Source organism: Mytilus californianus, unplaced genomic scaffold (assembly GCF_021869535.1).
Source record: "Mytilus californianus isolate M0D057914Y unplaced genomic scaffold, xbMytCali1.0.p SCAF_9, whole genome shotgun sequence".
Lineage (NCBI taxonomy): Eukaryota > Metazoa > Mollusca > Bivalvia > Mytilida > Mytilidae > Mytilus > Mytilus californianus.
The window spans coordinates 49,803,429-49,821,223 of NW_026262745.1; the positions used below are offsets into that span (position 1 = coordinate 49,803,429).

General features: G+C 30.5%; 1 protein-coding gene across 5 annotated transcripts in view; it reads left to right on the forward strand.

Annotated features, from left to right (window-relative positions):
* The window catches only part of LOC127715815 (protein diaphanous homolog 2-like), a 63,616-nt gene that overhangs the window by 37,139 nt on the left and 8,682 nt on the right, over positions 1-17,795 (forward strand). For 3 of the 5 annotated variants that reach the window (XM_052221954.1, XM_052221953.1, XM_052221955.1), the window contains 10 exons: positions 117-231; positions 680-775; positions 2,568-2,764; positions 5,038-5,124; positions 8,640-8,792; positions 9,319-9,448; positions 10,301-10,423; positions 10,924-11,090; positions 11,317-11,452; positions 12,262-12,378. In XM_052221954.1, coding sequence (XP_052077914.1) covers positions 117-231; positions 680-775; positions 2,568-2,764; positions 5,038-5,124; positions 8,640-8,792; positions 9,319-9,448; positions 10,301-10,423; positions 10,924-11,090; positions 11,317-11,452; positions 12,262-12,378 — 1,321 coding nt within the window. Of the gene's footprint in view, positions 1-116; positions 232-679; positions 776-2,567; positions 2,765-5,037; positions 5,125-8,639; positions 8,793-9,318; positions 9,449-10,300; positions 10,424-10,923; positions 11,091-11,316; positions 11,453-12,261; positions 12,379-14,993; positions 15,103-16,200; positions 16,313-17,795 lie in introns of those variants that run through there. The other 2 variants (XM_052221956.1, XM_052221957.1) reach the window with 2 other exon arrangements.

The window sequence follows — 17,795 nt, forward strand, 5'->3', positions numbered from 1 at the left end:
CTAAAAAGATGATGATAGAGGCTGTATGATATTTTTTACACTGCATGGAATATAATTACTTTTCAATGTTTACATTTGATTATTGTTAATTACTGATGCATATATAATAATTTTAGGTACAAGCTAAAAAATTGGAAAAAGATTCATTTTGGGTCCAAGTTCATGAAGATCAGTTTGAGGATGAATCTTTATTTCAAGGTCTTATTGAAAATTTTGGAGTACAAGCTAAAGGTTAGAATGTTTTAAGTGTAAATATAAAGTTCTTTATTTTTCATACCTTTACAAATTGCTTTCTTTTCAAGTAAAATTACACATTTTTTATTGTTATGAGTTTATGCAGAAATGCTCTTGGATGAAATTTTTTCGGAAAAATGTATATATTTGACATGCATTTACAAATTACTGATCTTTATATACAAAAAAAATAATAGATTTGTAGCATTTCTATATATGACCAGCATTTTTAAATACAAAAGCATGCCTGGTTTTTCTCCAAGCATAAAATTTTAAGGTTAGATTTGGGTAGAAGATCTTTTAATAAAATGACAATATATAAGTGATATTAAAACAAGTTTGAAAATCACTAAAAGTTACAAAAATGGTAGAAATTCTTAAGGTTTTTTACCCATAGCTTGTTGAAAAGATTTGTTTTAATATTTTTAATATTATTTTTTTTAAGCAAAGAATTTGAATACCTCAGAAACAGCAGACAAGAAACCTACAAAAAAGGCTAAAGAGTTGAAAGTGCTGGATCCTAAAGCTGCTCAGAATTTGTGTAAGCCCTTTATGATTTTTAGTTCTACCTAGTCGTGTAATTCCTCCTTTGCATTCTAAAAATTTGTTTTTGCGACTTGAAATTTTCAGAATTATGAAGTAGCTGGTATTATGAAAGTAAACATTTTTTTTTTTTAATTCACTTTTTTTTCTTTTCTTTTTTTATACGCCCGTCAAATTTTTGACGGGACGTATTATGGTATACAAATGTCCGGCGTCCGTCCGTCTGTCTGTCCGTCTGTCCGTCTGTCTGTCCGTCTGTCTGTCCGGCGTAAACATGTTGCACCGTAACTTGAGAATGACTTATCCAAATTTCATGAAACTTAACATAGTTGTTTCTTATGATGGTCAAACGATCTGTATACTTTTTGGTGAAAATTAGATTAAAACTTTTTGAGTTACGGGACTTAGTAACTAAAACAGGTGTGTGTTTTTTTTCACATGTCGCGCCGTATCTCAGAAACAATTTATGATTATTGCTTTAAACTTTACACACTTCTTAGTTATATTAATCATAAGATCTGTATACTTTTTGGTGATGATTCAAAATTTTATTTTAGAGATATTGAGTATTTTGTTTAAAAAGGGGGAGGGTTTTTTCACATGTCGCGCCGTATCTCAAAAACAGTTTACGATTATTGCTTAAAACTTTACACACTTCTTAGTTATATTAACCTTAAGATCTGTATACTTTTTGGTGATGATTCAAAATTTTATTTTTGAGTTATTAAGTATTTTGTAAAAAAAGGGGAGGGGTTTTTCACATGTCGCACCGTATCTCAAAAACGATTTATGATTATTGCTTAAAATTTTACACACTTCTTAGTTATATTAATCTAAAGATCTGTATACTTTTTGGTTTTGATTCAAAATTTTATTTTTGAGATATTGATTTTTTTTTTTTTTAAAGGGGGGGTTTTCACATGTCGCGCTGTATCTCAAAAACGATTTATGATCATTGCTTAAAATTTTACACACTTCTTAGTTATATTAATCTAAAGATCTGGATACTTTTTGGTTTTGATTCAAAATTTTGTTTTAGAGATATTGAGTTTTTTGTAAAAAAAAAAAAGGGTTTTTTGGCATGTCACGCCGTATGTCAGAAACTATTTATGCTTATTGCATAAAATTCACACACAAGACGACGAGCGTATCATGCGCTCATGGCGCAGCTGTTTATTACAAAAATGTTTTACACAAAACAATCATTCTGAAAAACGATATTTGTTTTGCTGACAATCATTATAATGAAATTAACTAATCAATGCTGGATGTGTTTTGATTTATTAAAAATTGTCTGGATTACTGAGGCTTTATAGTCAAATATTAGGCCTAAAACTTTTGTCTGTTGATACTTTGTGTTTTTTTTTTAAAAAACCCAGCATAGTCAACATTACTTAAAATGAAATATAGGACTAAAACTAAGAACTAGCTATTTCCTAAAATAATGTATAATCTTGAAAAATCGATTACTGATGTAATGGTTTTAGAATTATTCCTTTGCAGACGTATTTTAGCCCACCAAACAAGATGGCTGCCATTGTTAAGAAAAGAAATAAGAAATGATAGGGAAAAAAATGTGCATGTATATATATATTTGACTAACAAATACCATTTTTGTTTCTTTTATCAAAGGCACTCATGAAGGTTTTTCATCCAACTTTTCTGTAGGAATAAAAGGAAAGCCAAAAAACTGCAAATTTTCAATTCACTCTACAGATTCTGCACTTCCCATGATTTCTGAAAAGTGATTGTTACTAAATGGATTGCAGCATTTCTTATTATTTTTTCAGCTATTTTATTAGGATCCATCAAGGTCCCATATCCAGAAATCAAGCGAAGAATTATAGAAGTTGATGAAGAAAAATTGTCGTCTTCCATATTAGAAAGTTTGATACGATATATGCCAGAGCCTGAACAGATGAAAAAATTAGAGAAATTAGAAGATCAGTACAAAGATTTATCTGAACCAGAACAGTTTTCTGTCACTGTGAGTTATAAAGAGGCATATGTTGTGTAATGAGAAAAGACATGACATTAATGTGTACGAATAAATGACATAAATATAGCAAACATGACATGACATAAATTTACAAAGACATGTCATAAATGTACAAAAACATGACATAAATGTACCAAGACATGACATAAACATACAAAGATGTGACATTAATGTACAAAGACATAAGGGCTGTTCCATAAAAACATACATGGGACCCAGGGAAGGCAACTTAAATTTGCCACTATGGGTGGGTATGAAATATTGTGTTGTACTGGTTTAAATGTATGCAGGACTCTTCTATGGGTGGTCACTCTATTTTCAAAGTGCCTTCCCTGGGTACAATGTATGTTTTAATGGAACAGTCCTAATATAAATTTACAAAATGTGGCATAAAATACAAAGACATGACATCAATGTACATAGACATATCATAAATGTACAAAAATGTGACATAAATATACAAAGACATGACATCAATGTACAAAGACATATCATAAATGTACAAAAATGTGACATAAATATACAAAGACATGACATAAATGTACAAAGACATAACATAAATGTACAAAAATGTGACATAAATGTATAAAGACATGACATAAATATACAAAGACATGACATAAATGTACAAAGATATATCATAAATGTACAAAAATGTGACATAAATATACAAAGACATGACATCAATGTCCAAAGACATATCATAAATGTACAAAGATGTGAGATAAATATACAAAGACATGACATAACTGTACAAAGACATAATATAAATGTACAAAAATGTGACATAAATGTTCAAAGACATGACATAAATATACAAAGACATGACATACATGTACAAAGACATGACATAAATATACAAAGACATGTGGCATAAATGTACATAGATATGACATAAATGCACAAAGAAGTGACATAAATGTACTTGAGATATTGTCTCATAATAAGAAATACAATAGAATATAAGGGATGTAGGAAAATAAGTTTATGACAGAAAAAAATCTTTACATGCATTTGACAAAACACAAAACAAGAGAATATTTCTTTTATTGCTGTTCTTCATCTGGAAGTCACATCGAGGCCTTCTTACAAAATATAATTTCGGCATATACAATTTTCCAATGCTAATTTGTTTATCAATCAATCTAGCATATCCTTTGTTTAAGTCATACCCTCCAAGACATTGAAAAGGTGTAATTTTGAAATTAAGGAAGCAAGAGTTTTCCAGATAGATTTTTATGGCCTCGCCAACTTAGGTCAGGGCCACTTAGTTTCACCCTTATCTGTCATTCCATCATTCCGCAACCAACAGTTATACAGACTTTTTGCTAAACATCTTCCCATATTGAGTTGATATTTAGTATCTACTATGATTAGTTACAGATCAGGTATACGTTAAGTTCCGCACCGCTGATTTTTTCCAAAATTACAGGCTTTGGACTTTGAAAACTTTGTGAAAATAACAGTTATATAGAATTTTTTTATAAACGCCTTCACATAATGAGCTGATTTTTAGTCTGTGAGTCTACTATGATGAGTTACAGATCAAGTTTATGTTTGGTTCTGCTCCGCTGATTTTTGCCAAAATTACACATCTAGTTTGTAAATGATTTTAAAATGATATGTATGAAAAACTTTTCCAAATAGTAATTTTTTTCCTATTTTGTCTTTTTTCCTATTCAATTATGTGTAGAAACCACTTGATCCTGTCTAAAATGAGATCTATATTTATATTATATATTTCCTTAAAGGCGTATGTATAAAGTATAAACCTTCAAATGCTTTGTTCTTTGCAGATGTTTTTGTTTATATAAATATATTTATTCCTTAAAAGGCATATTTATGAAGTATAAACCTTCAAATGTTTTGTTCTTGCAGATGTTTTTGTTTAGACAGCAGGGTTTGAAATTAGCAGGGGCCCACTCGCCAATGGCCCCTAAAATTTGGTGTGGGCTACTTAAATTTCTGCTTTTCTTGTATAGGAATTAATATGTGGGCTACAAAATTAAAGCTGTGGGCTACCATGCCAAAATTTTAACTTCAATCCCTGCAGACAGGGTTGGATCAAGGTCTTTTTCCAAAAGAGTACTGGGCATTTTGTTCACATTTTATTTGACACAAAAGATATTTACTGTGATATGTCACGCCTGTTTTCTCTTTAAATTCCTTAATTTCACATCTGTGCAAGTTTTATAACAGTAATTTTCAGTCAACATTTTCAAGTCAGTTATATGAGTTATACATGTATATCTTTATTACAGATGTGTAGTATAAAGAGAATTTCACCTAGATTAAATTCCATGTTGTTTAAAATGCAGTTTCCAGACATGGTGCAAGATATTAAACCAGTAAGTTTCTTCTGCATGTCATATGTACACATTCAACATATGGTATAAATCAATTGAATAAGGGGCATTAGTTCTAATTTGATGTATTTGGCATTAGAAAATGATGAAAAGAAAGTGAAACTTGATAAAATTGTGAAAATAAAAATAAGTTTTAATGTACTAAATTAATAGAAAACTGACTTATTTTTGAATTCATTGAATTAACTTTTTATTGTGCAAATTTTTTCCATTATATTATTTTTTCATTGTGATAAAGCTATAATAAATTTTTTTTAAAAGTTAAGCATACTTATCAACAGTTTTCACTAAATAGATGATATATGGAGATGTGATATGATTGCCAATGACCTTTAAGTCTGTCAAAGTAGACCTTTAAGTAGCGAAAAGTGATACTAAGAGCGTTGTCCTTGCAATAACTTGAAAACGCTTTTTAAAGGAAAATATTGTTTATTGATTTGGTGATGTATGGCAGGTGGCAGGGCGGTCCGGCAGGCAACTGGGACTCCCAAACAGTGTCTATGTAATAACTTGAAACCGCTTTGAAGAAATCTTTTCCAATTTAGATTTGTTGTTTTCTGTGACTAAATGAAGGTCAAGTTAGACCTTTAAGTCTGTTAAAGTAGACCTTTAAGTAGCAAAACGTGATACTTAGAGCGTTGTCCTTGCAATTACTTGAAAACTCCTGGACAAAATCTTTTTAAAATTTTAAATATGTTGTTTCCTGTGCCTAAATGAAGGCCATGTTCAATTTTCACAATTTTAGCTTTTATCATTGTTGAGTTGTAGACCTTTCAGTAGGGAAAGTGATACTTAGATTGATTTTGGCCTTTCCATTTCTGAACCCAACAAAAATTCATTTATTTTTTTTCACTTGATCCTGTTTGGGGGTCCAGATTTGCAAATATCATTTTCATACCTGTTTTTTTCTGTCAATCTGACAGCCTCTTGTATTTTCATCTTCTAATGAGGTGAAAGCACATCCACTTAAGGACAAGGTTAGCCAAAATTTTGCTTTGGATTTCAACTTTATCATAAAATATCGAAAAAGGCTGCACTATGATTCTTAAAGGGTCAGTTTCAAAATCTTGTCATGCTAAGTAAAACAAATCTCTTCATAACAGTATATTATATGCTCAAAAGTGACCACATTTTGAATATTTTTTGGACCTCATTGCTTCAGAAAAACCTTGGCCTCCACCTTCAATTCAAAAATTTCTTACTGAAAGAAGCCAAATATTTATAATGAATCCCTAGACACAACAATTTTCTGATTCAGTGGTGGGGGCAAAAAACTGTTAGAAATTATGAAAAAAATTGATGTTTCACCATAAATAATGCACAATTAAGGGGTCATAATTTGAGAAGTTATTTTGTAATGCTAGTATTATCATATTTAACTATTTCCTTGTAAAAATTTGTAGTATTTTAGCCAGATTAAAAAAAAAAAAAAATTCTGGCCAATGTAAGACCTTCCTGAACCTTCTCCTTTATATAATGAATTACTTATATAAAAACATCATTGATCTCTGATGTATCGTTGCCTCATAGGCGATTATACCACATCTCATTATTTTTACGAAAAAATAGCAGTATTCAATTCAATATTTTATTTACGTCTCACCTTATGCATACAATTATACAATACAATCATGAAAGATACATTTTTTATGCCCCCGCCGTTGTGGTGGGGGCATTAAGTTTTACCCTTGTCCTTCTGTACGTACGTATGTCCCAAAATTGGTTTCCGTTCTCTAACTTGAGTTTGCCTCAACCAAATATTATGAAACTTATACACAATGCTTATTACGACAAAACACAGATCAAGTTTGAATTTTGGAGGCGTCACTTAAATCGTTCTAGAGTTATGCCCCTTTATAAATGGAAAAATTGTAAATATTTTAGTTTCCGTTCTCTAACTTAAGTTTGCCTCAACCAAAAGTTATGAAACTTATACACAATGCTTATTACCACAAAACACAGATCAAATTTGAATTTTGGTGGCGTCACTTTAACCGTTCTTCAGTTATGTCCCTTTATAACTATATGATATGCAAGCGGGGGCATCATCTGTGTCCACATGTGGACACTATCCACATTTATTTATGCATAAGCCAATCTGTACAGATTTACAAGAGATGACAACAACTAAAACAACATGTATATACATGAATGATATAAATATACAGCATAATTGTGATATTATTTACAAAATAAAACTTCTTGGTGTCTTTTAGAATATGGCTGAAATATTTCTTTATAATTAACATACCGTTCCTACTCGCTTATTAGTCGGAAAATTGGGAGTAAAATTCATAATCCAGAGAGGGGGGCCGACTAATAGACGAGATCTAGCGACCAGAGGAAAAATCCAAGCTTGAGAAAAGTGGTCAGGAGTGAATTTCCTGGTCAAAACTACGTTTTTGATTGCCAAACCTACATAAATCAATAAATAAAAAGTTTTTGTTGAAAACAAATGACTTCAATACTGTCTTTGTGTTTTATTTGTTCTTTGGTAAACATTTTCTGCAAATTCGTGTTGAAATTCTACTGTTTCCGGTTTGTGTATTGATTTTCATGGTCACATGGTTTTCCTATAAACCCAAAAGAAGAGCCAAGAACCAAAAATGAAAAGGAGATAACAATGTACCAAATATGTGAAAGGATGTTTTCAGCGGAGTTATTGTGTCATTATTGTGATATCATGATATCAATTCAATGCTTATAAATCATATAATAATCAAAAAATAATTTTAAGATTCATTCCCAAAATCAAAATATTATTCATTATAGTGTCTCAGGTAAACAAAAATTACAAAATTGATTGACAAGCCAATATAATCCATTGATAACCCCAATTAAGAGACAAAGAGTTGTATTCACTAAAGGTGTGAAAACTATCAGTGATAGGTAAACAGATGACACTAATGAGTTGGAGTTAGTTATTTTAATATATTGATTAGCTTCACTTAATTTTTTTAATCCTTTAATCATCACAATATAATAAGAATTATGAAGTGTACATGCTCATTTAACACCGAGTTATGTATGCTGTGAAAAATATTTTCAACAAGTGTTGATTGACTTTAAATTTTTCAGGTTCATATTGGTTTATATTCGCTTTTCTCAAACAATAGGTTGTTAGTCATACCCTACAAAATCATTGATGCATTATGTAAACAACACATGGCTAATCTAACATTTGAACAGTGAACAAAACAAGAGAAATGAATACATCTTTATTATTAACAGCAATATAAATTATCATGATGAGCATCAACTAAATTCAAACCAAACAAACATTAATGCAGAAATGAATATTATTCCTGGATTTGCATTGGTTTTACCGGCGTTCAGTTACTGTCAGCTGAAAAAAAATGCCCAAATTTTGTCCGACTTATACGAGGGTCAAGACTAAATCCTTAGAATTTGGAGCTGAAAAGGGACCCCGACTTATAGTAGGATCGACTATTAGGCGAGTATCTACGGTACATTTTATATTTCCTTTTACATTTTAGAATTTAGTATCAGCAATAGAGGCCTGTGAAGAAGTTAAGAATAGTACTAAATTCTCAAAGTTGTTAGAACTTATATTGTTAATGGGAAACTTTCTCAATGCTGGATCTAGAAATGCTCAGTCTGTAGGATTTGAAATAAGCTTTCTTCCCAAGGTAAGTTAAGTATTAATGTTTACAAACTTGATTTCTTCAATGAATTTCTTTTAAATCATATATATTTCTGTTATTCATTTGTTGTTTTCATAGATTTTGTGGATTTATTTCTTTTATGAAATGTATTTTAATACAAAGAGTTTTTGTGTAAATGCATTTGTGGATCAACAAATAAACAATATTTTGGTAAAATTTTATAATTTTTTTAAAAATATTTCTGCATCTTCTAAACATGATAGATCTGTTATAAATGCATATGATGAAAAAAAGCAATGTTGGAATGATGAACTGACAAATAATTAGATCAGCCAAATCTAAATTCTCTCAAATTTTTGGAATAAGCATGATTGAAGATGGAAATTCAATATAACCTTACTTTCTTGGATGAAAATATGAAAAGTACTTCTGCTCAAAAACAAAACTCAAGAAAGTATTTATGTTTGAAAGGAATAGGAATTAGCGTCAAGATGAATCAATATTACAAAAAAATATAATAAAGAATGCTGTTTAATTATATGTTTTTCAGTTGGCAAATACTAAAGCTCAAGATGGTAAAACAACACTGGTACATTTCTTAGCCAACATTGTGGAGCAAAAATACCCAGATTTAGTGGGATTTTTAGATGAATTTACACATTTAGATAAGGCAGCTAGAGGTTAGTAACTTTTAAGAATTTAACAGTTACAATCATTTACGTATGATAATTCATTACCATAATGAATTCTACAATTTTTAAATTTGAGTTGTATTACGAATGTGGGGCGACATATACATGCTTCCTCATTTTGCTAAACTAATAGCTTGAATACAACAACAACACATGCCATGAGAAACTGTTTACATCACATCACAAAATTATATTATTAAATAAAGGGATACAACTCTCCCAACAACTACAAAAATACATACCACCATACAACATGCAGGTATATAACACTTGCTATAGTGTTATTCATTGCAGCAGTAGAATTTCTATGCATTGTCTTTAAAATTATTTAATATGTAAATTCTATTCGTTGTCCTTTTAATTATCAATTTGTGACTGGTCTGCAAGAGAGGGTGACATTCAACAAATTGTCTCCTGCTGAGCAATGGGATAGAGTGAATTATCTCCCTTGTATTAGCCTATCAAAATCTGGCATTAAAATGAAGTATAATAACCAGCAATATCCAATTCTCACTCGTTATGAAACCTATCATTATGAATACTTAAAGATCGTACAACCTTAAGTAGAGGATGATATTACTTTTTCATGGGTTAATATACCCCATTGATTAAAAGCAATAAAGAGTTTTGTTGAATGAAACATATTTCTCTTTTATTTTAGTGCTTAAAATAAGCATATGTCACAGCATTTGATTTTCTTTTGATGTTTGCAGGGTGACAACATTATATTCACTGAATATCTTGCTGTATAAGATAAACATATTATTTTTATTGCAGAATGTCTTACACCAATCAGTATCTATCATCTTGCTTCAAAAAATAATGTTTCTCTTTTTTCAGTCTCAGAAGAAACAGTGCAAAAGAATCTGAAGAGTATGGAGAAACAGTTAAAACAGTTAGAAACTGATATAAAGAATATCAGTAAATCTAATGTGGATGGGGATCGCTTTGCTGAAGTTATGAACATATCCTTAACTACATGTATATTAAGCCACCTAAAGCCTGCCTCAGGGTGCCGGATTTTCTCGCTGTGTTGAAGACCCATTGGTGGCCTTGGGCTGTTTTCTGCTCTTTGGTCGGGTTGTTGTCTCTTTGACACATTCCCCATTTCCATTCTCAATTTTATTAGCTATAAATGCTTAACAAGATTTATTATTCAATTATTCAGTTGTATTTGTTCTAAGAATTGTTCTTCAACTATGTTAAGTTAGGAGATGTGATACGATTGCCAATGATGCAACTATTCTCCAGGGTCCAAATGATGTAGATGTAAGCTGGTACATAAGTCTGTCTATCTGTGTCTACATTTGTATTTAACACCTTTTTAGTGCTTATTAAACTAGGTCTTCATTATGCTTGGTACAATTCTATCTCATGAGGCATGGATGAACACATTTAAATTCAAGGTTATAAAATAGAATGCAATGTCTTGAAATACCACAGATTTTTCCTTGACTATTCTTACTCCTTTATAACATCAGCAAAAGACCAGGCTGATGTATTAAGTGGTATGCAGAAAAAGATGGAATCTTTGTACAAGGAAATGGGAAAGTTCTACGCATTTGATATCAAGAAATACAGTTTTGAAGAGTTCTTCCAGGATTTAAAAGCATTCCGAGATAGCTTTAGTGTAAGTAGTAATGTATCAAGTGTCCTTGAAAAGAAATTTGAATTACTGTGGATTCATTATTATTCGTTGGATACCAATTTTTGTGGGTTTTGTGTGTACAGGTGAACCACAAATTCAAATTTTCAACGAATTTCAATTTTTCTATTGGCTTTGTAAGTAGTGATTGGCAACTACTAAGCTTCCTTTTATCATGCAAATTTTAGTTAATATTACCTCTTTTTTTCAGAATGCAATGAAGGAGAATGCTAAGATGAGAGAAACAGAAGAGAAGATCAGACGAGCGAAGGAAGCAAAGGATAGAGCACAGAAAGATAAAGCAGCCAAGATGGCTAGAAAGAAGGCTATTGTGGACATGACTATGGGTATAATTGAAATTGTCAATAAAAAAAATTATCTTGGCCGTTATCATTTTATATGGCAGTCTTAAGACATGATGTATTTCTGCGAATTCATTATTATTTGTTGGATACCAATTTTTGTTGACTACATGGGTACAAGTGAACCACAAATTTAAATGTTTGATGAAGTACAAATTTTCTATAAGCTAAAAATAAATATTAAAACCACACCATCAAATATCCACAAAAATACAATTTTTCCTTTATCCATGAAAAATTGGTACCCTAGAAAATAAATGAATCAACAGTAAGGTATACATGCCAACCAAACTATAACAAATTTTCTTTGATATGGTCACTGTGATTTAGATATCTGGTTACAGAAGCCTAGTAGATACAGATTCTACTAAGATATGATATTTCTTCATTTGAGAATGTTAGATTTTAAAAATTTCAAGTCAGCATTTTGAATATTTTATGTATAACTGTCAAGTATATGTGGTAGATAGTGTTCCTTGAATGATTTTTAGAAAATACACAGGCAAACAACTTAAAAGAGTGTTACCTTATAAACCTTATTCCAACCTAGCTATTTTATCTATTGTCATGGGCAAATGATAAAAATAATTGTGTGTCTCATAATTAGAATAAAATGGCAAAATTTTGGTAGATCTTATTAAATTATAATCATTAACTATTTGTAGACAAAACATTGAAGAAAATATCAGCTGATTTTTCGATTCAAAGTTGTATTCTATTGCAACTGGAAAAATGATTATATTATACTTTGACTATTGTTTTATACTACAACCAGATATTTGTTTTGCTTGCAGAAGGAGACCAGGAAGGTGTTATGGATAATTTGTTAGAAGCCTTGAAGACTGGTTCCGCCTTTAATAATGTCAGAGAAAAACGTGACCGAAAACAAAGGACGCCTAGAGCGGCAGGAGGTAATGTCATTGAAATAGTCATTTGTTTTTAGGAACTGAGTTGTTTTTAAATGTTAAACATTTCTTGATTGATGTTTCTCATCTCTTAAGCTCCTGCTAGTTTCTTTTTTCACTCAAAAACAGTGTAAACTAAATGTTTGAATCTTTCAATTTAAAAAAAAAAATTTACATATGAAAGTCTGCAAGAAGAATTGATTTTGAGGGAGGGTGGTAGGTAGAATCAGTAGTTTGACCTAATAGGTCAAGTATATGTAGATGGTAGTTGAATGGAAAAAAAGACTTTATTCATGACACAAAACGACATTTTGAGAAAATCATAAGCAAAGGATCAGGATTCTCATGCTGTTTTTAATCACAAAGTCACAGATGGTTTTCAACACAAATACCATTAAATGTGCAGTGACAAGCCCCCTTTCTATTGCTAACACTTAGTTTTATATGGATGGAAATTCATTGTGGTCATTCATCAAACCTTTTTTTTTTCTTAAATTCAGATGCAATAGAAAGTAAAATTTTTATTGTCCCAGTCATTTGAATGAAAAAAAACATTATCGGTATGTGGGGGATGGGATTTTTATTTCTAAAGAAGAAGTGGAAAGCTTCAGTGATTCCCTCCCCTTTTCACCTCAGCACCACCATCACTGCATATATTTGTTTTAAAAAAATTACCATGAAATTACATTTGTTAGGAACTAAACAAAACAATTTTTTTTTTGCATGCTTTCTAATTTAAAGTAATTTTTGTAACAGAGTGAACTGCTTTTGACTATAAACACTCTTTTACAATATTATTAGTGTGCTTTAGCATTGAAATAGAATATTTTTTCCTAATACTGAAATACTGAAAATCAAAAGCATTATGGACAGTTATTGTTCTTAGGAATTCAAAATTCAGAGACTAATGTCTTAAATGAATGTGTAGTTTTATAGTTTTAACCAGCTGCATATTTTTTTTTCAATCCAAAAGCGAGGCGTCCCAAAATAACTGTTACAGAGCTATAGGTATACATGTATTCAAATAATATGCTAATTTTATGGAGCATGAAATGTATATTTTAAAATTGATGAATTGTTCATGTAAAAGTATTTTCCTTCAAGAGATAAATCTCTGATATGAATAGATAATTATTATATTAATATTTAAAATCTTTTGGGTGTCTGCAGCAAAAGCTGTTACTATATTCTCTCTACATATAATTATCTTTATCTTTAATACATTCTGAAACAAAATGATATTCATCTTCAGTGGTATTATTACTACACATATTCATATACATGTACTAGTTTGCCTATTGTATATATCAAAGATCTTTTCTCACTTCACTTGTGATATTTATTATCTTTGTTTTTGATTAAAGGCTGTTCCATTAAATATAAATGGAAGTTTCAGAAAAGCAATATGTCATTGTTCACTTTCTATAGTATTGACTTCTAGGTTCTGGTCTCAGATGAGAAGTATTGTTTGAATAGAAAATTCCTAAACAGTTTCATGGGATTAGGATTTCAAATGTAATGTCACTTGCCTTTTGAAATAAATAGATTCTACTTTGCAGCCATAATAGCATTCCATTCAGAAAATAGACATTATTGTATGACTTGAAATAGGGCCATTTCTTTTTGGCTGTCTCTAGTAAGATTTTCCAATAAAACATTAAAACAGAATAGCAAAATTATCATTACTAAAACAATTGATGAATAACAGCAGAAACAAAAGATTTGATATCCCAAACATTTGCCAGCATTTAATTTGTCTCTGACTGTTATAGTTTTCAAGTTCATTGATATGTTCCATTACAATGTCTACGGTGTATAGGTCATGGTGACCTTTGTCAAGGTTTGGTGTCAAGAAGACTTTAGGCAAATACCATAGGTTCTTACCACTTACAACATTAACAATACCTTTAGTGGAGATTATCTCCTTTACAGAGGTCTGGTGTCTTGAAGGTCTCTGACCTACAGTTTTCCAGCTTTGATATTCGATGAGTCAGTTCAGATTTTGTTGGTAGTATGAATTTATCAAGTTCTTTCGGTCAAAATGTGATGAAGTACAGGCATTAGACAAGGAAAGACTCGCCCTTAGATTGTACTCTTCCTAATTCTTCTTTTCTGTAGGCTTTTAAGGAGATATAAACGTTCAGTCTGCCTGGGTGGATTCCAAATAGTTTACGTCTGCCTGATACTTGATACTGAAGATCATTTTGATATAAACGTACTTTATTCTTCAAAAGGTTATGAATAGTGGCACAAAATAAAAATTGGATTCAGTTAGATCTTCCCATAGATAAAGACCTAAATTATGCTCTCCAAGGCTTTTGTTTATTATATATCATTTACATTCTTGACATGAACAATGAAAGGGAAACATCATCTGAACAATTGATAAACAGACCGTAATAAAACAACAATAAATTACTACCATTGGAGAAAACCATACTGTTATCCTTTAATTAAATGTGTTCACAGTGATCAATACACATTATAAGCTTTATAGATATATGTCTTTATTTAGTAGAGACGACTTGGCTTTAATATAATATATTTGTACTAGTAGATGCACAGTATACATACTTTCAAGCTGATCATGCACTTCGCTTTTTTCATGCTTCATTGAACAGGATACTCCCGTGAGATAAATCATGGTAATACTAGAGTGGTTTGGATATGAATTCCTTATACCTGTTCTTAACATAAGAAGATCATTTCTTTAATAATATTTTATTAATTTATATAATTCTTAGAGGTTTATTTAGTAAAAATTTGGTTATGTAATCATAGATTTATAAATTGAAATAATTATGAAGTTTGCCTTATGCAAAGTTTTATAGGACAGGGGGAAGGGCTTTATTTGAGCTGAAAAGTTTTTAAAAATTTAAAAGATAATGAAACATAGACACGTTCTCAAGTTTTCATGGCAATGAAGGTAGTAAAAAACTATTCGGGAAAATACCCCAAAAAAATTTGAAAATACAAGAAATGTTATAGAGAAGCTTGATATGTTTTTTTCAAAACCTTTAAGATAATTTTTAAGTATTTTTGACATACAAGTTTTGTATATTATATACATTTATTGTGCTTCTTTTGAGGAGAAAATAGTATTTCAAAGTTTTTTATAAAAATAAATAACAAATTTAAATTAATTCAGAAATATTGCATTTTTTCAAAATTTGAAATGATCTTCACTTGTAAAAAGACATTGGACCGAACCCATGGTTTTGGGATATTTAAATATCAAAATTGATCAAATGATATCCAACTGCTTTTAATGCATCATATGTCATAAACCCAGGGAAAGTGAATAAACAGTACCTGCATAATCAAAGACAGATACATTGAGGTGAGGCAAAGTATTGGAGGGTCGCTTTTTGTAGAGTTTTAAAGGATTTGTAGATATGTGGGATTTTTGCAAACTTGGATATTTTTGCATTTGTATCTTTTTTTTATAATTGAATTAAAGCTATTCTGAATATAAGTTCTATGTTTGAATATACCTTTTTTGACAGCTATAATGCTATAATTAGAGGTATAATTGTGTGCAATAAACTTGTATTTATTTTCCTTTAATATTGAAGACACAATCTTGATGGCAAAACATGTCGACCAAAAAAACAATTAATTTACGGTAGTTGAGTGTTGTTGTCTTTAATGTTGATTATTTTTCTGATTATGTAAAATGTTCAAAATAAGAATTTTCAATCTTAGAAGAAAAAGGTATATTCACCTTAGAACTATATACCAGAAATGCGATAAGTTTAAACTTCCTACTAATTGTGGTTAAATTTTTTCCTCTGACAATTTATTTTATTTTCTCTTACTGACTAGCAGATAGATTTTCCAACTTGTCTCGTTCTCGTGTGTGGCACGATAAACCCCTCGTCAACGGTGATGGATTAGACGACCACGGTGGTAAAATCGTGCATGGCTCATCGTCATACTGGTTTGTTTCTCAATACATTGCCATGCATGGTCTGTTAAATGTTGTCTAGCATTGTAGAGGGAGTGATTTATAAATAGCTGTTGTATTGGGTTGTGCTGCATTCATTTGGTTTCATTGCTTTGACTTTTATCGTTATTATTTTTTTGTTGTGTATTCCCCAAGATTGTTATGTAAAATATTTACATACAGAAAATATTTTTACCTTTTTTGATGTTTCAGGGATTCAAGCAATACCAGAGTATTTATTATATGTAATGAAAATCTCTGCATGAAAATATGGGAAACATTTTGCTATGAAACCCATATATTCTGTGTACTCAGTTCTATTATTTTTTTTATGGAGACTAGAAAATGGTAAACCTGAATATTTTTTTTTAATTTTTAGCATTTTTTGTTTGTTTGTTTTTTTTTTAATTTTTAAATTTATTTTTTTTTTGTGAGTGAGAATTGTCCTTTTTTTATGCCCCCGCCGTAATGGTGGGGGCATTAAGTTTTACCCTTGTCCATCCCTACATGTGTACGTCCCAAAATTGGTTTCCGTTCTCTAACTTGAGTTTGCCTCAACCAAATGTTATGAAACTTATACACAATGCTTATTACCAAATAACACAGATCAAGCTAGAATTTTGGTGGCGTCACTTTAACCGTTCTAGAGTTATACCCCTTTATAAATGGAAAAATTGCAAAATTTTTAGTTTCCGTTCTCTTACTTAAGTTTGCCTAAACCAAATGTTATGAAACTTATACACAATGCTTATTACCACAAAACACAAAACACAGATCAAATTTTGGTGGCGTCACTTTAACCGTTCTAGAGTTATGTCCCTTTATAAATGGAAAAATTTAATCTAAATAGTTGAATCAACTACAATCAATACTTTATACAATGCAATGTGTAATTTTGACTTCCACTGATAAAACACAGATCAAGTTGAATTTGGGTAGTGTCACTTTAATTTTGTATCTATAACATAGGAATGTAGATTTAAAAGTTTGGGGTTTTTTTGTTGGTAATTTTGTGAAAAAAGTTGATATATGATTGCAGCATGTTACAATAGACGTCCAAGTCTGTTAGCACGTATTGAACATTGAGGTAATCGTGACATAATATACAGCATACAGATGACTAACAGGATTAATCTAAAATATCCAGTGTATGATAAATATCTGACCTTTGACCCACTCATTTCTAAAAAATATTTCCCATAATTCCATTTGTCTAAAAAATAATAAATTTTAGTCCCCTACCGACAAAGTCAAAGGGGACTTTAGGTTTGCAATCTGTCTGTCTGTCTGTCTGTCCATCTGTCAGTCCGGTAAATCAGTTTTCCACACTTTTTTTCTTCGAGCCTGAAGATATTGATTTGATATTTGGTGTATTGTTTGATCATGACAAGTTACAGATCAAGTCCAAATTTTGTTCCGGTCTGATGATTTTGTGCAGAGTTATGGTCCTTGGACTTAGAAAATTCACTCAAATAAT